The sequence below is a fragment of the Toxotes jaculatrix genome, chromosome 23 (genome assembly GCF_017976425.1).
Source record: "Toxotes jaculatrix isolate fToxJac2 chromosome 23, fToxJac2.pri, whole genome shotgun sequence".
NCBI classification, from domain to species: Eukaryota; Metazoa; Chordata; class Actinopteri; family Toxotidae; genus Toxotes; species Toxotes jaculatrix.
In genome coordinates, this window is record NC_054416.1 from 10,491,942 (window position 1) to 10,515,900 (window position 23,959).

General features: G+C 42.9%; 1 protein-coding gene across 2 annotated transcripts in view; it reads left to right on the forward strand.

The window, feature by feature from the left end:
- The window catches only part of sema4f (sema domain, immunoglobulin domain (Ig), transmembrane domain (TM) and short cytoplasmic domain, (semaphorin) 4F), a 44,197-nt gene that overhangs the window by 18,293 nt on the left and 1,945 nt on the right, over positions 1–23,959 (forward strand). For both annotated transcript variants that reach the window (XM_041031240.1, XM_041031241.1), the window contains exons 2-13: positions 17,210–17,355; positions 17,600–17,659; positions 20,831–20,929; positions 21,471–21,582; positions 21,740–21,859; positions 21,984–22,138; positions 22,234–22,415; positions 22,517–22,658; positions 22,756–22,969; positions 23,189–23,298; positions 23,418–23,569; positions 23,860–23,915. In XM_041031240.1, the coding sequence (XP_040887174.1) occupies positions 17,210–17,355; positions 17,600–17,659; positions 20,831–20,929; positions 21,471–21,582; positions 21,740–21,859; positions 21,984–22,138; positions 22,234–22,415; positions 22,517–22,658; positions 22,756–22,969; positions 23,189–23,298; positions 23,418–23,569; positions 23,860–23,915 (1,548 nt within the window). The remainder of the gene's footprint in view (positions 1–17,209; positions 17,356–17,599; positions 17,660–20,830; positions 20,930–21,470; positions 21,583–21,739; positions 21,860–21,983; positions 22,139–22,233; positions 22,416–22,516; positions 22,659–22,755; positions 22,970–23,188; positions 23,299–23,417; positions 23,570–23,859; positions 23,916–23,959) is intronic.

A 23,959-nucleotide genomic window follows, 5' to 3' on the forward strand; every position in this document is an offset into this window, starting at 1 on the left:
GCACATTGGCACTCCTGCACTATTACAAAGTTTCTAAGAAGAGCCGGATTGAATGCATTTAAAAAAAAATACAGATGAGCAGCCAAACTTGTTTAGTCCTCTTTGCCTAAGAAGTTCAGTTTACTGGAAGCCTGCGGGCGGTTTCCTCCGAATTTGCTGTTCATGGTATCAGTAAAAAAAAAAAAAGAAAAATTGAATTTCTGGCTCTTTTTTCCATCTCCATCTTTGGTACTAAAGTGCTCTTTGTTATGATCTCACTTTACTCCCCCTCAGACAGTCACACATCGCACAGAGCTTGTCCTTTTCTTCGGTTTTGGTTTAGTGTTTCTGTTTCTGAAAACGTTCCCATGGCACATCTTGGTTAATTACATGAACCAAAACCTTAAACTTATGCTTACTGATCTGTTTCTGTAGACACCAAGACCACCTGTGTACCAGATTTAGTTCTACTTCCTGTTGCATATGGAAGTGCTCTACCGAGATCTTGGTCTGGGTTTTTGTTTGTGCACATGACTCCTCCTCACAACATGAACAGCAGAGTGGAGTTCATAAAGCATAGAAGAGACACACACACATTTACTTACACTCTGCTTTTGCATAAATCCATGTGGGAGGTTTTCCTGCAGTACCCATAACAGAGTGTGTGTGTGTCTCCATTGTATTGGAGATAGGGTCAGGAAGGAAGGCCCCGCCTCTTTATTTCCCCCTGTCGCCCAGAGTGACGATGACGTCACCGAGGAGCCTGGAGCTGCAGGGCATCGTGGGAAATGGCCTTTAGACCTTAGCACACGAAGATGCACACAGACGCATACACACACACACATTCTCAAACAGTGTGTGTGTGTGTGTGGGAGAGTGTGACCCAAGAGAGAGGCAGAAAAAGAGAAGGAGATTTAGAAAATCAGGTTAAGGAGCTGGACTCATGAAAGGGGGAATCTCATCTTCAGACACAGGGAATATTCTACCCGTGTCAGCAATTTGTCATTGTGTGTGTATGCGTGTGTGTGTGTGCACTTCAGTGTGTGCATATGTTTGAGAGAGAGGGGGTGAGGTGGAGGCTAGATAAATGGACAGAGGCAACCCCTCTGACATGATTAACAACTAGACATGCTGTGTTTAAGTGTTTATTCTTCTGTTTGTTTGTGAGTTTGTGCGTTGTTGTGTTGGTGCTCTCCTCAGTCTGTGTGTGTCAGGATTCTATTAACATTAATCGAAGCCCGTGAAGATAAACTCTGCTGCTGTTGTGCCCGGTAAGCAACATCTACTGTGGATCTACTGTAGCCGATCCTCTCAGTGTATAGCCACACCTACGTGATACACAAACGCACAGATGCGTATGAAGAACAGCTGACATTGTCTCTAACATGTGCAGCTTCCATTGATCATAGCTGTCAGTGTAGAACCAAAATGGTATAGTGTTAATATATCATTACAAATCCTGTAATACAGCGTACCAAGATGTTTGATGTGCACAGTTCAGAAATGATTGTGCAGATATCAGAATTTACAAACCATGAGTGTGGTGGAGGGAAGTAGCTTATTAGTAATGTATTTTTTATAAATGCAGCATGATTTCTTTAGAAGTGAAACCCACCATCTAACTAACACATCACTGCGTGTCTGTGCATCGTGTCTGTTCCATAGAATATGTGGCTGCTTGCATCTTCCTCACTTCCTCTTCCCAAGTGATATTTTCTAAATGCCAAACCTACTTCATCTTAACCTCTGCAAATATAAGCTTTATTTAACCTAATGTTTGTGTGTGTGTGTGCATATGTGTTTGCCACGTCTGTATCTCACATCGCAGAAAAGGCTAAACCAGACCTGTCCTAAAGGGACAGCTAAGTGTCTGTGGTATTTTCCAGCTCTCGCTGTCAGATTCTTGTCTCAGACTTACAAACATCTAAGAGTGGAAACAGTGCGCACTGAGCATGTGCAGTGCACACAGGCAGTAAATGAATCCCTCACATTCTTCATCCACCGACATGTGGGAGGGGAGAGTATTGATTTCTGGTCAGGCATTAATCATATGAGGGAGGGAGAGGGAGTGAGGGATACTGTTAATTTATTGATTCATGGGATTACTGGACTTTATAGTTTGAGTAACACCTTTGCATTCTGAACATGTATGTGTGTCTTCACTCTTCAGTTCATTGTTTACAGATATGTGAGAATGGATGCAGATAAAAACCTGCAACGTGCAATCAAGATGAGTGACAAGTGTTTGGAGCAGGAAGCTGACAGACTGAGGAAGCATCTCACATTGCACAATGTTTTTTTCAAACCGTGTCTGTTGGAGACGTGTTTTTCTAAAGTAAACTCGATACTTGATACACAAAAAAACACAAAGGTCAGTGCAGCACTAATTTCCTCGTTATCTGTGAGTGTAAGAAGCTGGTGTGACAGTTTTTGAAGAAAACACCGACCAACGCCCACTCTTCACATACTGAGACAGCAACAGGCCCGAGAGCCGCGGTGCAGCGGCTGCTAGCTGAACTTCGCCTCACCCTTAATCCTGCCTCGCTTTAAGTGTTTCACATAAACAATCTGCCTTGACTTCTGCCTCACCCTTTAACTCCCTCGCTCCCCCTCTGTGTTAAAACGCTCTAACTGCCTTCAACATCAGAGACTCAGGAGAGCTCAGGAAACATCATGCTACATGTTTAATGTGTTAGTGGAACTTAATGATGCAGTGCATGCAGAGTGTGTGTGTGTGTGTGTGTGTGTGTGGACACCAGCTCACTGACAATGCAGTGAATCAGCACAGTAGCTTCAGCTATGTGGAAACAATACAAAACATTTATTTAACATGTCCTGTCCCGTGTGTGTGTTTTCAGAGTATGAGGGACTGCATGGGTCACAAGCACTTTACTAAAAATATGTGTAAGGTGTGTGCCTGTGGTGTCCGGATGTGTGTGTTATGTAAGAATCTGCTTCTTTCTCACCTGTCTAAAATTACCTTCTTTAGAAGATAATGGCTCAACAAAGAGACTCATACCTGTCACATGCCGTCTTCTTGAACCGGAAAAAACACACATGCAGACCTACGTTTCAAGCTATACACACACAGAGAGATGATTGTGTCTGAGCATCTGATCATTCTAATGCGCACACGCACTAAAACAAAGGCCTACACATCAGCATTTTCTCAAAATCACACACACAGATGTGTGACTTACAACCGTCGGACTGATGGTAAGGATCCTGCTGATGTGCAAACACACTTGGGTTAAAAAGAAAAACGTCTGTGAGAAACGTCTACAGTCTGCTGTTATTAGAAGTTACGCCATTAGTCTCAGCTGTAATCAGGGACAGGGAGGCACCTGGTCCAGGTTCAGATGCTGTCTGAGATTCAGTACTGATGCCGTCGCCTTTGACCGTGGCAGACGATGAATAAATAAAGCCTACTGTATGTGATAGACACATTTTCGGGAGCTTATCCCTCGTGACTCTGTGCTGATGTATTGTTTGTGACACGTAATCATGCACACATACACACACCCTCATGTCTTTTAACAAATGTTTTATTCATGCACGATTGTGTGTGTATGAGAGGTGTGGCTCCGAGGCCATTCAACTCAACAACAAACCCAAGGGTAGACAAAGATGTGGGGTCAGAGATTCATAATTTAACTTACATACACAGACTCATTCTCATGCAATATTTGTTTTCTTCATAGACATGAAAGCATATTTGTTTTTCTCTTTCTCTTTCTCTTTCTCTTTCTCTCTCTGTCTCTCTCTCTCTCTCTGTCTCAGATATCTCCAAATGCCTCCCGGCAGATGAGTTTTTAATTTATGTTGTTGTTTTAGCCAAGAGATGACATGAAAAAGGTCAAAGTTTTATCATGTTTGAGCTCATTGAAATCCAGCAAAAATTACATTTCTGAAGAGCACAGATTTGCATTTCGTCGGTTACAGTTCATTACCAGACAAACTGCTTTGCATTTGTCAGCATCCATCATCAGGATGTTAGTTATTGATAATTGGTAATTATTTTCCCATATGACTCCTCATCCTGGATTTTAGTCTATTATTCGTCAGCTCGCCCAGATAAATAAGTCTGTGAGAGACTGATGGCTGGAGCAGTGATGTAAGATGTCCAATGCTCCATCTGCTCTTTCAGTTTGGGCTCTTGATCCTGCAGAGTTCCCTGCAGGACAGATAAAGCTATCAGCTCTGCAGACATACAGGGACCCGCAGCACTCATTTCACATGAACAGAGCACTTAACCTGTCGACCTTTACTGCTATATATCACCCGAGACACACATACACACACACACACACACACACACACTCAACCACTGCAGCGGTGCCTATACAAGAGAGCTCAGAAAATGGCTCTAGCTTCACCACAGCAATGTATCTGTCCACCATGCATTTTCCATCTCTCTCTCTCTCAGGTCAGCGAGTTCATGCCTTATTGTTCCACATGAAGAGAGAGAACAACTTCTGTCAAATCAATACAGGAGAAAATTGAGCATGCGTCGGTTTCAAACAGGTTTTTAATCTCGATCCATATGGACATTCAGAATTTCAGAGAAGAAGAAGGCTAAAACATGATTATATTATTATATTATTATATTAATATAATCATCATAATCAATAATTATATTATTTTAGTTGAGCAGCATGGCTGTCATTGTTGTGCATTGACTGTCATTGTTATTTAAAAATAGAGGTTGTCCCACACAGCTATGGACTGACAGTGCTAGATGCTTCAAATGAACAGAGCACAGATGTCCAGTTTAATAATCAGTGCAGAGACATTTCAGCAGGAATGTCTGCACACGAATTCATCTGTTCTTCCTGTCTCTTCTTCTTGACATCAGCTGGCGAGCTGGTGTTAGATACCTGGCCACACAGAAGGGACAGGATGAACAAAGTGGAATCTACACACTGTTCCTCATTAAGAAAGAAAGAATCAGACAGAGCTCAGATCAGGTCGCCTGCTGGGAGACACCTGGAGTCAAGTTTAAAGGACTGACACTAACATTATGTTATAATTACATGTTGTAATGACAAGATTTTCGCAAAGTAGAAATGTTACTCATTGTTGCAAAAACAAATATTCTAATTAATCAAATTCATTCATGGCTCAGGGACACAGGGACAGACAAAATAACAGAAACCCTTAACAATACTTAATATGGTCGCAGTATTCCCACACTGAGGCTGTGTTACTGGGTTGCAGGGTGTTTTCAGTGGTTCATATCAGCACCTAAAAAAGAAATTCTGCCTCAGTCAAAAGACTTTTTCACTGTTGGTATAGACGGCTTTGTTGTGTTTGCTCGTTGGTACCTGGACTCTCCACTCTCTCCATCTCCACCGTTTCCTGCCTCCCTCTCACTCGCTCGCGCTCCTTCCTTTCCTTTCACTCTCCTAGTACCTTTATTTATTCTGATTCCCCAGTGCCTCTTCCTCTCATTCCCTCTCCCTCACTCTCCTCTCTCTCTCTCTCTCTCTCTCTCTCTCTCTCTCTCTCTCTCTCTCTCTCTCTCTCTCTCTCTCTTTCTGCCCCCTGTGGAGTTCCTCTTGTGTGATATGGTGGTATGCTAAATAGCTTCTAAAAGTAATCTGCACACACACACACGGAGGGAGAGGGAGAGAGAGAGAGAGTGAGAGAGGTAGTGAACTGCTAACAAATGCGATTTGAAAGAGCATCAAAACAGAGTGTGATCCAGCTGACCTTGATAAAGCAGCCAAGTATGGAGGGAAAGAGTGATAGCAGGGAAAAGGACAGAAGGGGGAAAAGTCAAAAGAGAAGAGGAAGTGATAAAATGTTGTTTTGCTTCTATTTCTCTATCTTCTCTCTCTCTCCTCGTTCTCTTTATTTCTGCTTCTCTGTTTTGGAATCTCTCCATGTTTTCATCGTGTTGTTTGGTAAAACTGGTTTCTGCAGCTGCAAGGTCATCGTCCACCCTCTACCACCACACACACACAAACACACACACACACACACAAACAATGGTACTGCTTCCAAAGTGCTATCAGTTCCTGTGGTGCTAAAAGTGTGTGAAAGGATCAGAATGCATGGAGAGAGGAGGTCACAGGTCACAGAGGGTGTCATGTTTGTGTCAGTGTCTGGTGAGAACGACTGGAGTGGAACTTCTAATATAAATACACTGACAGCCTCATGGCGAGGTGTATGTGTGTCTGATTTTCCCTGTGACAGGCAGCAGTGAGGCTGTAGCTAGGACTGTATAGTGCAGGAAGAGGCAGTTATTTTGGTAATGCGATAGTTGCTTGTGTCTCGCTAACAATGCATTCATTGTTCTATACACTGAATGAAACTGAAAGGAGAGGAGCAGAGAACCAGGGTGAGGAGGGAGGCGCTGAAAGCTTCTATCCCCACTCAGAGTGAGCTTTCCTGGGGCACAGAGTGCCGGTAGAGGCTCATGGAGATCTATGAAGAGCACCAACTACTGTGCCTGGAGCACGGCCAGGTAGCAAAGAGAGGAAATGAGAGAAAGATTTACATGCACTGCTGGATAATAAGAAACGATATAATAGAGTGATAATAGAACTTTTGAGGGTTGTTCAATCTGCATTTCAGTTAAACTAAAAGACTGACTCGGGCACTTCAGTTGGCAGTAATGAAGGCTTTAAGCATTTTGGCGTACACACAGCCCCCCCCTCACACACACACACACACACACACACACACACACACACACACACACACACACACACACACACACACACACACACACACACACACACACACACACACACCCCCTCCCCCTCAGGGTTAGTCAGTGCCAGTGGTTAAATGTTGGGTGCTTTGATCTCTGGTCTCTGTCACTGGCCAAACTCAGTTCAACACACTGGCTACTTTGTTCTGTTGTGGAGAATAGACAGCCCCAGACATCGTGAACACAAAGGGTGTGATGGAGGCAACGTGGAGTCAAGATGTGTCATTTTGAATAGTTTTTACATAGTTGAGTTGGAGCTGACAGATACTATGGGGTGTGAAAACCTAACAAACCGTGGCATTGGATAAAACTTTAGTCACTGAACTTCACCTGGGGTTGGTAAAGATGGTAATCAGGCTTGGTTTCTTCATTTGTGATGGCAGGGATGGAAACAACTGTGGTCAGTGGAAGCAGACGTTCATAAAAGCATTTAGCAGTGTTTGAGTGATTACAGGGTTAGGTTGTGGTATCTAGGATGTAGAGCCACCTGGTATGTGTGTGTGCTTCTGTGGTCTCCCCAGCTGGCTGTGTGGATGGAAGATATTTCTTAGCCACATGGGAGGTAGAACTTTTTGGTTTCTCCTAATGTTAATGATACATGTGCAGGACTGTTGTGCCCCTGTGCTTTTCTTCATTTTAATTGTTCCTTTTTTTCATTCCATTGCCCTGCCTGTTTATTAGACTCAGCTCTCGCACACTTGTTTGTCATTAGCGTTTGCTATTAGCCATTAGTGCCGCTGTTGAAACAAATCTTCCCACTTGCTCTTGACACCTTTACACCCCACTCATTTCCTCTTGTCTCCACTTCTCTGCTTCTGTCTGTGACACAATCAAATGACTATGAATGACTTGACCTTTAACCTCTGCTTCTTGCCCCAGAGCATGAAGTGACGACATCATGAGGAGGACAGAAATGGAGAGGGGTGGGTGGATGAGATGCAGAGTTCGACGTGCGGGGAAAAAAAGGATATAAAAGGAGAAGGGGAGATAACGATGAATCGTTTCTATTTTGAGAAAGATCAGAAAGCTGTTATACTAATGCACTGTGAACAAAATCAGCCTCCTAGCTTCCTCTCCTGTCCTCTCCTCTCAGCCATGTAGGCCAGCAGGCAGCTAATTGATGTATCTATTATTGATTTGCTCACTCTCCCATCCCTATTAGCCACCATTACATTCTGGTCCACTAATGGACAAGCTGCTTGCATGCTGCTAAAACTTCCTCTTAGGCCAAAGCCCCCTCCCTCTCCTCTTTTACCCTGTTGTGCATTTTTTTTCTATCATCACTTTCCCACTTTTGGTAACCATTCACTCTATTTTTCATCTTTCTTTTTAGTATTTTGTCTCCTCCGTCTTTAATATTTCAAATTACTGTGTCTGTGTCTGTGTAATATCTATGAAAGTACACTGAGACCACGGGAGGCAAAAATGTGAGAATCATCTGTGTGTGCGGGAGGTGGAGGGAGTAAAAGGGCTGTGTAGGTGTGTCGAAATTGTCATTATCAGCAGCAGACGGCAAATTGGCTTTGTTAATTATTAAACCATTGTGTCCACAACTATGGCTGCTCGTGGGATTTTTTTCTAGTGACACACTAACACTCTGAGTCATTATTTAACTTGTCAGTTAAAAACCCCACAGTGATGGTGTCTCTGCTGTCATCAGAATGGGACAGCTAGGACGCCTGTGACTTTTTGCCTGTGGTAAAACTGTGGTTTTCTTCAGTAAAACAGTGTGAGAACAAACCGATGAAAATTTGTTTTTTTCCATTTCAGACAGAGAGAGAGATGAAAATCTGAGCCACAGCTTGACGGTGCGCATGCTGGTGTGTGTGTGTGTGTGTGAGTTTGGGTCGTATTGATCTTCCAGCTCAACCAGCATGTAAACTCTGACCTTTGGCTTGTGACAGCAGAAGTCATCAGTGACACGCATGTGACACTGACCAGCTGTTGCTTCAGTACTTGCATGTGGAAACCATCCTGATGTCTAACATGCAGATTTTTAACTAGATCTCTGTGGTTTCATGAGAAACGTGTGGTCGTCTGTTGCATCATCTGTGTCTGCGAGACACTAATGCTGTATATGTGTGTGGTAGCATACTCAGATACACATACATGCACAGAAGCTCAAGTGCAGTTGTGGTAAAGCTTTCTGTATCTTTGGCCACAGTGTTTACTGGCCTAGAACAGCCACCAAAAAAATACATCAAGTAAAAAGCGTGTGTGTGTGAATATATGTCTGTGTCCTTTCCTGTGGTGTTTGCAAAAGTGGATTAACCTCACGCCTTTCTGTTTTTCTCAGTTCACTTACCCTCATGCTGTTTTTGGACATTTTACTCTCTGCTTCCTTCTCTTTTTGTCTCACCTGTCATCAATTTTTAGGCAACAATATGAACATAAGTGAACACATAACGCAAGCTTGGTGTTCATTCAGTCAGAAAGGATAAAATCTGTCTCCTACTGTAGATGTGAGTTTGATGTAGCTTATTACAAGCGATGATACCTATAGCTGAACACATTGTTTTAAGCTTCCAGCACTTTAAACACGACCTGAGTGATTGATCCTTGTAGCTTCCACTTTCACAGTAGATGGTGCTGATTTAAACTCCAGTCATACTCTTGACTTACTTTATTACTTTATTACCAAACAAACAGATACACTATTTTCACCAGAGCACAAGAAACAAATAGAAATAAATCTGAAGCAACTAATGCAACAAGGTGTTGGTGGAAGAGAAACTGCAGTACTTCCCTATAGCTCAGAAGTCTTAGGCTCCAAGCTCAGATTACCACAGTGAAATAAATTCCATTTATAAAAAGAAAAAAGTGTCGGTCACGAGATGATTAGAGGGATCAGAGAAAAACACTTGCACAGTTTCTTAGATTTTTGTTCTTCGGGAGTCTAAAAGTCTTTCAGATGAAGTAATGTGAGAAGTAAAACTTACTTTGAGGTTGAACTGCTCATAATTCATGTCCACACTATAGCCATGGCCTGTCATGTTAGGTTAGGAATAGATATTGCCTCATTTTTAAAGATAACAATTTGAAAAGGTTTAGAACAGCGGTTCTAGTGTAACAGATGTTGTGGCTGCTCCTGCTCTGTTTGGCTTTAGAGACACAGATTCACTGTTTAGTCTCAATCTACCAGCCAGAACCTAAACACAGGGAGGCAGGTGAGCGTGTGTGTGTGATGTGATGTGTGTCTTTGTGTGAGAGCTGTGATTGTACTGTACATGTGTGTCACGAAAGTTTCCAGAGAGATTTACTGACGGTTTAACAATTTTACTTAATTGTCATATAATACTTATGTTTTCTTTAACCACACAGTAACAGATTCAACTCTTATTTCTCTCTGGCAGAGACCATTACTGTGGATATACTGAATATACAGAGATATATTTTACGGCTCTCCATCCTTCCAGCCTCTTTTCATTTACAACAAAGACCTGAAAAGCTTGATCTTCCTTTTTAATATAAGATTCATGATTGTGTAGGATATTAAGCTGCGATATTTATATTATGCAACAGGATTTATTATAACCAGCAGGACAGTCTTACTGTAAGATAAAAATAACAGGACTGTGTTGACTCAGTGACTCATTCATACAGAAACTCTCTCTCTCTCACACACACACACACACACACACACACACACACACACACACACACACACACATACTCGCTGGGCTTTATGTACACACCTCCTGTGTGAGGCCTGGTGAATGCTGCAGGCACCCGGCTTCTAAACCAACACACTCTCACACACACACACACACACACACACACACACACACACACACACACACACACACACACACACACACACTTGCACATGCACATGCTAATCCTGCAGGGCATGGGCGAATTTAGGGCAAGCCTGATTAGTAGTGCTGCTGCTTATCACCCAGAGCCAGAGAGAGAGAGGCAGAGAGAGTGAGAGAAAGAGAGGGGAGGGGGGGGGGGGAGGTTGGGGGTGGGAGAGAAATTGGGGAACAGCGAAGAGAGGGTGGGAGGCTGGAAATTGGGAGAAGGGGGTGAGAACATTGAAGATATAGCGGTGTGGACTCACACAAAGGAATTTGTTTTTCATTATTGCTGTTTTATTCATCTAAAATCATCCAGACATAAACACACACAACTGCACACAGCAACACAAACGACAACACAAGAGGAAACGGAGAATAATAAAAAGATGCAGAAGGAAATGAAGCGGGGCATTAAGTGAGGAAGTGGCCAATCCTCCACTGCAACATTGGACCTCCTTCTCCTCCTTCCTACATCCTTGCTCTCTGTCCTTATCATTTCTTTTCTGTTTCCTTCTTGTTCTTCCTCCTACATCTTCATCAGTCTGAACCTCTTCTCCTCTCTCAACCTTTTTTCCTTGATGCCCAGTAATCCGCCACTTCCCTCAGGACTTTGTGTGTATGTGTGTGTGTTGATGCTCCCAGTGAAGCAGAACCTCAAAGGAGAGGCCAACATTGTGTGTCAGGGTCATTTCGTGTTTGTGATGTCTTTACCTCTGTCTGGAGAGGAGGACGACCAGATATGCACTACAAAGTGGGTACCACTCTGAAAAGACACTCCCCATAGAGGGTTTATTGAAACACAATTGCTCTTATTGAAAATGTAACTTAGTTTTCAGGAATTCTACAGTCTGTAAGAAAAATGCAGCTCTGATCTTACAGTATGTGGTGTCTTCTATGTCCTGTCTGCTGTGTTTTTCTTGGGATGTTGCGTAGTTGCATGATTTCAATAAATAAACTAAACGCCAGCTGCGAACACTTCAGTGGAATTAACCATTTTCAACTGCGAGTGTGTCCATACATAAAATTGTCTCACAGATGCTGTGCTTTAGCCTTTGTAGCAGTCAGCTGCATTGATATGTTGCGACTGATGCAAACAGGAGCTAAAGGATGAGCAGCCTCTCTGTAGATCTAACGAGCACACGGCTTTGATGCTTTTGTAAAACCTATTTATTGACTGAAAAAAGGCAGACTTTGACCGTGACCACTACAAGAGCAGGCTTGTCTTTCTCTTTTCACTCACTTTTCCTTGATCTCGGTCACACACATATGATCAATTAGACAATGTGATGTTTTGTCAGTCCAAAGTTGGAGAAGAATATTTGGTCTAGTGGAAGATAATTTTTCTAAACAACAGATACAGGCCAATCTATTTATCTTTATTTTTTTTATTGTCAATTCAAATTCTAAAACCACCTCCCCTCTTCTCTTACTTTAACACACTAGAAACAGCCCATGGGACAGGATATGCCTGAACAGCTCCTGTCATCACAGCACAGACAATGAACCACTTAGGAACAATAAGAAGGGGGCAACCTAACATTACAGTCACTCACACACAAGTTCAGTGTTAGTAATTTTCATTGTCTGGATGCTGGAACAGACAGTGTTTTTGTTGTTGTAAATTATGTTCAAATTAAGCTACTGTATATAATAAATCTCATCATATCTGTGCAGCATAGACACAGAGGGAAGTCCGTGCCAGTTTCTAAACAATGCGTATGTTGAGTGATAAAGCCTCAGATATTTGCTTTTACTGTAACTGTGCATTAACATGCCTTACTTCAGAGCAAGTTATTGTTACACTTTCCCAAGATGCAGTGAATCAGTGAAACAGTTGTGGCAGTATGTAAAATAAGCTTTGTGTCATTTTTGTTCTAATTTGAAAATCGCACTCCAGCTTTCCAGCAGCGTATAAATGGCAGGTTGTGTCACTTTAGATGATGCGACATGTCTGATGTCGCCCATTGTAATGCACGCTGAAATGTGTTAGCATGGCGCACGGGAGCCTGCTGTCGAACACGCCGTCTAATGGGACAATCTGCTAAAAGCTGGTTCATTCCTTTAACCTGTGGAGTACATCTGCCCCCGACTGCTACTGAACAATTCGGAGGAAATGGCTGCTGGAAAATGGCATTGAGTGGGTGATAGGGCTATAAATGTGTGTTTCTGCGAAGTGCGGGACTGTGTGGAGCATGCAGCTGTGTCCTGTCTCACTGCAGGGGCTCAGAGTGTGTGTGTGTGTGTGTGTGTGTGTGTGTGTGTGTGTGTGTGTGTGTGTGTGTGTGTGTGTGTGTGTGTGTGTGTGTGTGTGTGATGAGAGACTGTGGGGGCAGGAGCATGTTTGCGCCTCTCTGCATCTTTTCTCCCCATCCCGTCAGTTTTGATTGACAGATGAAGGAGGGAGGTGTATAATTTATCACTTCCTGGTTGGTCTAGTCCCACAATGCCCCGCGGCCAGAGACCAGAGTTGGTCCCCCAGAGCAAAAGCCAGTTTATTAAACCCTTAATGGACATGCCACACACACACACACACACACACACACTCTGTTGGTCTCTCTCCCTGGCTGCCTCTCAGTCATGTTTAATGTATAATGAATGAATGATTCATGGCAGGGGAGAGGATTTTGTATTTTAGGACTCCTTATTCATTTATACTCACACCAGTCGCTTTTTTAAAAATTATACCTGAGGTGTGATTTTTATTTCAACATTTATAAGGTCACCAGATTTTCCACTCACATTATTTAAATCATTTTAAATGTGTAATTCCTCATTTCCTGGTAAATCCTGCATTTTCTCCATTGTCCCCAGTTACATCCATGTTTTTGTCTCAGCATTTAGAAACCAGCAGCCAACACTGCTATATTTTTAATATGTATTTATCCAGAGAGGGCAGTGAAGGTCTCATGTGCTTTCACACACCAGCACCCTGTCTAATCAATATTTTTATGTTAAATATATATTCTGAAAATTATATGCACAAAAATCTCATTGCTGTTCTTTGTTGCAACACGTGTCCTTTTAGTAATGTTACCACCACACATGCACATCTGCACACACCGTATCACACGTGCACACATGAATGGGCACGCACAGACACCCAGGCGGGAGGTGATATTTGATACATGGTGAGCTGCAGGCTCCTGCTGTCAAAGAGGAGGCATTTACCCAACCCTCAGAACATCCTCTCTTCCCTTGTGACACATGCCAGCTCAAATTTATTCATAAAGTGCTTCTAACAAACAGCTACGTATGTCATCATGGAGATAAAAGACAAAAAGGAGATGGAAAACAAGAAATTGCATGTTGCGTTTTCTTTTTTTTTCAGAGCCACACGTCAGGCCTTTTTTTAGCGTGTGCCTGGGTTAGACGTGTGTGTGTGCGGCTGTGTGTGAGGAGGGCAGATGGTGTAGCTCTAGGAATCATCTCTCTACATTAGGGTGCACAGCAGGTGGTGTCACCGTGTGCATGTGTGCGTGCACATATATATATATATATTTGCGTGTGCTGTTTTGTCCTACACAGCCGGTAAGGACCAGTTTACAAGGACATCTCTCCAGACCTTGCCTTTGGCCCGTGTCACTAACACTCACGTCTACTTTGCTGTATGTGTGTGCGTTTGTGTGTCTGTCAGACCAGCAAGAGGAAGCAGGCTGCAAAGTCAGTCTGAAGAAGTGATGTCGTTTGGTGATGTGAGGCTGCGGGGCGATGAAAGGATGGATGGATGGATGGATGGATGGATGACAGAGCCGATAAAGAGAAGCGACAAAAGGGACACAAATATGAAAGGAAGAAGAATATGAAAAGAAGAAGAAGAGAGAATGAGACTGAGAGGTCTCCGATGTTTTTAGTGCCTCACATCTCATCTCCTTCAACTCTCATTTGAAGTCAGCTTTGATTGACAGATTGAGGAAGAAAGTGTTTATGTCATTAGCTCGGTGTATAAATGGAAGATGTATTCTCAGCTACAGAAACTTTTAATTCGAGGCAACATGAAGACACTTCACAGATGCACACATTATATTCGTAGCTATATTGTTTGAGGAACTGTAAAAGAAGCTTCTTGCATAGGCTGATTTTCAAGAAGTGGGAGCCCTCTGCGAGCGAATCAGAGCTCACTTCTGCTGTTTGACTGCCTGGAGGCTTTCAGCTGAGCAGATGGCTTCTTAGTGAATGAGAAATGGCATTCATGTGAAATGTTACGGGAAACAGGCACAGACTGACTGGGTGAGGGAGTCTGGATGGAGGCAGGGGGAGTGAAACTGTCTGTGATTCAGTTACAGGCAGATGTCAGTGTGTTTGGGTTTTTCTTTTTTTTTTTTTGTTCATTGCACAGAACAGCACAGACAAGCTCTAAGTGGAAAACCATGTCCGTGGCATGTCAGTGCCATTTATCAGATGGTACTTTTAGTCCCATCCTCCATAACAGGAACAGAAGACGGTTGTAGTGGTTTGAATCTTTTAGTCGACAGCTGGCAAACTGGGGGTCATGTGCCTTCAAATTCCATCTGTGATCCTCAAAGGATTTTCCTCCAAAGAGTTTCCCTTTAATATAATTTGGGGAATGTATCAAGTTCCGATCGTAATTGCCAGTTATCTATCATCCTTTTAGCAATTATCTTGATGAAGATGAATACATAAATGTTGTTTAAATTATGATTTCATCTCATTACTGTACATGAAACCTCTTCTCCTCTCTGTTCTCTGGTTGAATACACTTCCCTATTAATGCGTCACACTGTCACCTCCTCACCTCTGCCTGCAGACTAATACAGGGTGTGTGCAGGCGTGTGCGTTTGTCCTCTGTTGTCCCTCTTTCTAATAATTATGGTGTTCTCACCAAGTTTGATGCCTGTACTTTATGTAGAAGAATGTGTATGTTTTCCTCTGCAAATGAAAAGTTAATTATATGAATAACACCATGCACTCTTGCTCCATTTAACACACAATTTAGCAAACTCTGCATAAATGCTGGCTGTCCTAAATCCATCTGTTCTTCCTTCATTCACAACTCCTTGTAGACACTGGTTTATTCTAGGAAGCAGCAAATTGAGAATTCAGGAGAGTGTGAATCATTGTCATCATTTTGTGTCATCACTGACAGATGTAGTGCATGACTGTAATTTTAATATCTATTAAAATGTTACACACAGCTTTGTCGGACTGTCAGCATGCTCTCCGTCTGACACAGTCACAGTCTTTTTGTTGCGTTGTTGTGAGTTTTGAGGGTACATGCAGTCCATAGATTTCACACTCGAAATTCACACACTCAGATGAAAAGTTGCAGGAGCAGCGAGGTGACCTGATACCAGCCCCGGCTGACTTATGTGTGTAGCTTTAGTTGTCAGGTGTCTCTTCACCAACCACTTGTTGTTTCATTTAATAGTAATATCAAGACTATTAATTTATTGATATTTTTTTTAGTTTACTAGATCAAAAGAGGGAAGTTGTAGGTGATGATTAACACAGTATCTTATATTGAATTGTGAGTCTGTGTGCACGAACATGGGCGTAGGCTTTGCTATTATTAGTCATATTTCATTAACTGTTTAATTGTGCAAGTGCAGTGAGTAATGTGTAATGAGTAATATGTTTTTTGGCTTGGTTGTGGTTAGATTAACATGCGAGCTTTTCTCATTAACATTAGTGTTTAATCTATCCCCTGATGAATTCATCTGTGGCACAGTGTGTTCCTTCCTTTGTTGTCTGCACTGAGACTTGAGTGTGTCTCTGACTGAGATGTAGTGCGGCTCAGACACCAATCACTTTTTTTTGGAAATGAAACCAACTCTGTGAAGTTTCTGTTCGCTGTCTGAGTAAGTCCGGCCTTTTTTTTTTTCGGTGAAGGTCTGCAAAGGTCAGAGTTGTAGGACTTCAAAAAAAAAAAAAAGCCAAATCCTTCACGTACACAAAGGTATCCTGTGCACACACAAACACACACTCTCTCACCAGCACTCGTACACAGCTGTGCTCTTTCCTCCAGCAGCTGGGACAGGAACACACACACACACATACACACACTCATATGTTTTGTCCTGACGGGTAGAGGGAGAGAGAGTGACTAAGAGAGGAAACAGGAGCTGGAACACAATTCAGAGGCTTTTGGGATTTAGTTCATGTGATAGTTTTGAGATTAAGGCGACAAATATAGCTGAAATTACACATCAGCTATTATGTGAAAGCATAATGCATTATTTATTATATATCATGATGCATAATTTATTTTATTGCATTCCTCCTCAGCAATGGGGAAGCAATATTCAAAATAGAGGCAAACACACAGAAACATGGGAGGATGTTTCAGAATAATAGACTTGTAAAGAGAAGAAGCTAGAAAAAGAATGATAAATAGACAGACTCCGAGGGATTAAAGCGGTTAATCTGTATCTCTGATTGTGTGAGAGGTGAGGGCAAGGGGTACTCTCATCTCTCTCCCTCCTTTTCTCATCATTCCATCCCTCCATCCCTTAAAAGACTTATCTCTTTAAACCCTCTTGCTGGGAATATGGTGTTTGAGTTATCCTGTCAGCCATTTGCTCTCACGTTTACATGGGTGAACAGATGTATCTTGTTTCTTTTCGGATCTCTGTCGACTTCCCTTCCATTCAGCTCTCTGAGCACGTCTCTTAGAACCCGTGTTGCGTCCTGTGATTGACAGCAGTGCTAACTTGTCCTCTGAAATCACACCCATCTCTCCTGTTTTCGTCCACAGACACCATTCTGGATACAAAGAAGTTTGGGGGCGTGACCAACTTCAGCACCGTCCTACTGGACCGTTCATCAGGCATGCTGTACCTGGGTGCCAGGGATGCCATATTGTCCGTGGACACCAATAGACTGGACAAACCACCGCGCAATGTAGGAAGACTGTGTTAATGTCTGGGTTCAATTAATCTGCTGCGGCTCATTGGTCACCCTGTCATAACTTCCTCATCAGTGTTTTTAGCAACACTTCTGCTTTTGCTACTATGACAAGTCAAAATGTCTGACTGATATGTTGAATCTGGGCCAGAGCTGTAATGATTCATTTAACATTTACTACTTATCAACTGATGGACAAGTGACAATAACTTATCCTGTTATCACTTTTTGTTTGATCCAGATTACTTGGGACGTGCCGGAGGAGAAGAGAAAGTCTTGTGTGGCAAAGGGAAAGACAGAGGTGAGAGCTGTGTGTGTGTGTGCGTTTGTGTCCGCACATTCTTCTGTAGTCTAATTCAGCTTAGCATCTATTTGTCGTAATATAAATGGTTGTAACACTTAAGCACTATATTAATTCCTAAAGCCGTACGACACGTGCAGCCAGCACCAACCAATGCCTGTATGCAGAGTGGAGAGATTTACAGTGACTCACAGTATTTACAGTTGCTGTCTCTTCCTGTAATCCCAGTGTAATGATGCTGTGTGGAAACATCCAGGAATATCCTGGAAAGCACAACGATGACTAAAATTTACATGTATGTTCAGTCCCTGCAGGAAAGGGTGATGCCTAAATAATGAATGTCTTTAAACCACACTGAGCTTCTCTAATATTTATGATTAGGTTTCGGTATCTGGCTCCACTTTCGGATCCAGAGATCCAGATCCAAGTCCCTGGATTTATTAAGTGCAGAGTCTAACAAGTCTCTCGTTCCACTTAGTGATTTGGGTGTCAATATTTGGGATTTTGTCATTGACTATTAAATTATTAATTTTTTTTGTACTAAAATTGTTGATGCTGTTGTCTTACCTAAATATTCTGGATAAGGGCCTGGGAGGATCTGGTTCCTATAAAAGACTATCAAATCCCAACCCTACAGCTGTATAGTCATATTCTCATGTTATTTTCAGTATAATTTATTGGATTCATGTGGCTTCGGACATTTGAAATGTGTGATTTCATGGGCCTATTTTTCGTCCTTCAGCTTGCATTTGTATGTGTGTGTGTGTGTGTCACGGCCCCTGCTGTTAGGCATTGGATGGGAAGTTCTGGGCTTTATGCCAAGATCCCATCAGGGATGTGTGTGTGTGTGTGTGTGTGTGTGTGTGTGTGTGTGTGTGTGTGTGTGTGTGTGTGTGTGTGTGTGTGTGTGTGTGTGTGTGTGTGTGTGTGTGTGTGTGTACATGTAAAGACAGAAAGAGTAAGAGATGTCCAGTAACTGTCTGTGGAAACTGATTAAATAGGGCATACTGTACACTCAAGCTGCATGTCTAATTATGCTGTGACCACGACCAAGCTGCTTACAGGAAATTAACTGTACGCTGAAGCTGCATTTGTTTGGTAATGTCTTACTGATTCATTGCTTTTAACAGTTTACTGAGCAGCACCAGGCTGAAATACAGCTTCAGGTTCAAATTGCAGGGTCTGGAATAACTAAAGACTCTAATAATTCTCAAAACTGCCTGAAAAATGCCTCTGAGTCCAGAGGAATGAGGTCAAATCTGTAGATAAACAAAGCCAATGGAAGGTCAGTACTTTAACAGAAGGGAAGTGCAATTAGTTTTGACCTATTTTACACAACCATCGTCAGGGAAGTTTTCTGCTTTCCAGCATGAGGGGGGGGGGAGAGGTGAAAGACTGATAAAGGCAGGAAAGAGAGGCTGTTTTTCAGTTGAGACTGATTACAAGATTACATGTGAGTCAGAGGGATAAGAAGGAGCAGGGGAGAGAGGGAAGGAAAAAGGAAGAGGAAGAGCGACAGACAGTGAGCGAGGAGGGATGAGGAGCATTGTTACACGATACAGAGAGAGAAATGGAGTGCAGAAGAAGAAAACGAAAAAGATCAGAGAGACAGGACAGTAGACTCAACAGGAAACTACCTTGAAGCTGACCGAGAGAGACATGGTGTGTGTGTGTGTGTGAATCATGCAGAAACTATACACTCAGAGGGTCAAATCAGGGCGAGTTAGCAGGGTTGTTACCAGATACACAGGAAGTCAAGGATGTTAATATTCCACTGCAGTTTAATGTCATTATTCATTACAAGTGCCACGGTAATGGCACAGCCTATTTTTCATTAACAGACCTGTCCTTAAATGATGGGTACACACTGTCCTACCATACACAGGTGGGTTAACCATCCACCACATCCCGACCGTCAAAAAATCTAATATTAATCATCCTGAAACTCGTCCGTGTGACAGTAACAGTTTGTCCTCTCACATACTGCTCTCTGTTTTTTTTTTCAGGGCCGTTTAAAGCATCAGCTTTATCTATAGGTTTTCAATGAAACACACAGTTAGTAGAAGATGGCAGCTTGTTTGTTTGAAGAGTCAAGGAACAGGAAAGGGTGCTAAAAGCAAAACCTGGTGGAAGGAAGAACGGTGTGCAGGCAGGTTCAGAGTAGAGCCTGAGATGAAGAGAGGAAGGTTCTGTCATATCGACACACACATACACACACACTTAATTCTCTATAATTATTGCAAAATTGCTCTCAGTAAGTAATTATCAGCTGGCATGAAAGCTTTTAGATGTTTTGGTGGCAAGACACTTCATTTCTACTTTGAGCACTGAAGCCACAGAAGCTTTTAATATGAAAAAATTAATAATTAGACCCTATTATGCTCGAGAATAGAATAAAATTGAATAGAGTCAAATAGAGTAGAATAGAGCCATTCGATCCACCCCATGCCACATTGTGAATGAAGCTTATTAGTATGAATGAGGTTAATATGGGCCAATGAAATAGCTAATCTCAAGCTGATCCCATTGTTGCCAGCCTGAGCTCTCTTTCTTCCTCTCTGGCTTTCTTCTCTGTCTCACGTGGAGCTGTACCAGTGTGAGGGGTGGTGCGTGTGGCGGTGGTGGGGGCTGATTTGGGTGACATGATCTGGGCATCAGAGAGGATCAGGTCCCTGGGGAGGAGGTGACTCAGGCCTGGAGCTCATCCAGCATGGCACGCAAAGACTCGCACACACACAGGCTTACTAGAAATTTCTTGTGTCATGGTTTCATGGCAACTGGGGAGGGGAAATATGGGTGTTTTCCCTACAAAGGTGCATATAAGTTCAGTTTTTTGTGTTTTACTTATGCATGAAAATGAGTCATCTTTTCAGACCATATGTGTGAGTTAGTATGGGTGGTCTCTCCTGATACCAGAGGGGGTCTCAAGTAGCTCTAACAGCAGTTAGAGGTCTCCAATTTCCAATCAGAGTCATCGATAGTCCAGCTGTTCCCAGAATCCTCTTCAACGTTTCTCCTAAATCTCAGGCTGGTTGATTTGAGAAACGTCTGTCTAGACAAAAATAAATATGACAGTATAATGCTAACAAATGAAGACTTTTATTCCAGTTTCTGAACTTTAAATTGGATGTGAGCTGGTCTTTATTTCTGGGTGTTTGTGTCCCCCTGCAGGTGGACTGCCACAACTACATCCGCCTGCTGGAGTTTCTGGGAGATGGACGTATCTATGCGTGTGGCACCTACGCCTTCGACCCCCAGTGTGCCTTCCTGGTTAGTTTGTGTGTATTTGTTTGCGTGTGAGGCCGTCCTCCTCTTAATCCATGCCTGTATGGGTGAATCCATTTTTGGGTGATGTCTGTTATGGGACAGATCTGTGCTTGATGATCTTACGATGTGTCACACCACAGCACACACTCAGACACACACAGCTGCAGCTATCTGTTATTTCAAACTGGTGTGTTTTTGCCACTGCTGTGCATTTATTCACATTTAAACTTTTAAGTCTTTTTCAGACTTCAGTCAACCTTTAAATGTTTTGTAGTGTGACATTTTCCAGCAGGTACTTTGAGAGTTAAAGTCACTAAAGCTTTTAGCATAAGACAATATAATTATAGTCAATTATAATGTCATTTTAAGCAGCACAGCTCACTGAAAGACAGCCCGTAAAAATCAAACTGAAACCACTGATTTTGTTTTTCATTGTTGTTCATTTAGAAAATGGATCATGTACATAACAGCCATTGTTCATTTGGCAGTTCACTGTTGCCCTTCTGATTATAAATTCTCTGTCTCTTTTCCTGTTGTCCTGAAGGAGCTCTCCTCCTTCACCCTGGAGAAAGCTGAGGATGGAGGAATTAAGATGGAGACGGGGAAGGGCAAGTGTCCTTTTGAGCCCAGTCAGCACTACACAGCTGTTATGGCAGGTCAGTACCATGAGTGGTTGTTTGCTGCCTGGTTGATCAGTGTGTCAACCTAATCTTGTTTTTACGTTGCTGCTCTATTTCAATGTGCGGTATTAGAATAAAACTGTGTTTGTATGCGTGCGTGCGTGCGTGTGTGTGTGTCTGCGTATATGTCTAGGTGGTACTTTATACACAGCAGCCACCATTAACTTCCTGGGAACGCTGTTCGACATCTCCCGGGCAACAGGCCCTGAGCAGGAGCGCATCCGAACTGAACGATCCATCAACTGGCTCAATGGTGAGGCACACATGCACACACACTTGTTCATCCCCATATCCACACATGCTGATGCTCCAACACAAATACACTTTCACTTGGCATTTCCATCATCATATTAAGCTGTATGTGTGTGTATTTTCAGACCCAGAGTTTGTGAGCTCGGCCTTCATAGAGCAGTCTGCAGACAGCAACCCGACAGGAGATGATGACAAAATCTACTTCTTTTTCACTGAGGTGGCCAAAGAGTACGATCTCTACACCAAAGTCAAGGTCCCCAGGGTGGCACGAGTCTGCAAGGTAACCCAGCGTCGTGACTGAGTGATTGATTCATTCATTATTTGCCTTGATTGAATTTTCCCCTTGGGCTTATCTTTCTCCCCCCGTCTGCTCAGTCGGATGTGGGAGGGATGAAGACGCTGCAGCGACGTTGGACCACCTTCCTCAAGACCCAGCTGGTGTGCGAGGACAAACCCAGCAGTCAGCGCTACAACATCCTGACTGATGTTTTCACCATGCAACACACACCAGGCGACGCTAGCAGCACACACTTCTACGGACTCTTCACCTCCCAGTGGTAAGCTGACGAAGGAGCAGGGGTGGCTCATTTAACCCACACCAAGACAATGGAATAAGCATATTTGACTAAATGTCAACTGTGTTTTCTCTTTTCCACAGGGAGCATGAGGCATTGTCAGCAGTGTGTGTTTTCAGTTTGTCGGACATCAACAAAGTGATGGACGGTCCCTTTAAAGAGCTGAAGAAGACCTGCGAGAACTGGATCAACCCTGAACCTGTCCCCACACCAAGGCCAGGCCAGGTACTAAACTGTATTATGGCTTTTGTTATACTCTAGTATACTACCATAAAATACTCTGACATAATTTTTTTCTCCTTCCCCCCACATTTTTTTTTAGTGTTTGAACAATGCATTAAAGGCCGAAGGTTTTGAGTCATCCCTAAAACTCCCAGACAAGGTGCTGACGTTCGTGAGGGACCACCCTCTGATGGAGAACAGTGTTACTGCAGCACCCCTGCTGGTCCGCAAGGGAATCAGATACACCAAGCTGGCAGTAACCCCAATGGGCAGCAGAGTGGAGCCAATACGAGTAGTGCTGCACCTTGGAACAGGTGAGAAGAGAAGGACGCGACAAGGCGAAAGGAGAGGGTAGAAGGATATGGAGGACAGAACATGGGCGGTTAAGACAGACCAGTGTCTTTCTGGACAGATTTAATACTTTGCAAGTCAATCATAATTGTGTGACCTTCCTCAAATTATGTAAATACATTTTGATTTTAATATGACATCAACTGTATTTTAGAAAACAAAACTAAATGTATGTGTTGCAGACCGTGGGGAGCTCCACCAGGTGGAGGTAATGGGCCAGAACGCCACCTTACTGCAGGAGATTCCTCTGTTCACCCCACTGGAGCCTGTTAACAACATATTGCTCCACAAGGTAAAGCACATGCATCCACACACACTCCACACACACAGTCACACATATATTCATCTGCAGTGTCAGGACACATCTGTTTTATTGCCCAGTGTTACTGTAATGGTTCCTTGTGTTTCCAGGGCCGGGCTCTGGTGGGCAGCCCCCTGTCTCTGGCTCGTGTCCAGGCTGAAGGCTGCGCTTTGTATCCCGACTGTGAGGTGTGTGCCAGAGCCAGAGAACTGGGCTGTGTGTGGAGCCCAAAGGAAGAAGCCTGCAGGAACACAGCAACAAAGTGAGCGCTACAGCAATGAAAAGCAAAAATCTTACAGTGAAAACATAAAAGTAATGTAAAGGAAAGTATTTTTTATCAGTAGATTAATTAATTAAGATTAAAGTAAAGTCTTAAGATTATGTAGTGTAACCACCAGCAAAACAATAGAAAAAGATTCCATTACACATAACACATTACATAATAACACACTAGACTAAATGAATATTTGAGGAGATATTTAGAAAGGAAGACATCTGCTGCTAGTTAAACTTTGAAGGGTGAAAGTGTGACTAAATTCTGTGTGTTTCCAGGCCTGGTCCAGGTGATACTGTAGATGATGCCTTGAGGAAATGTGATAAAAGAGAGGGTAGGTTTACCCCATTGTTGTACTGGAGATCGCATGTTATGTAA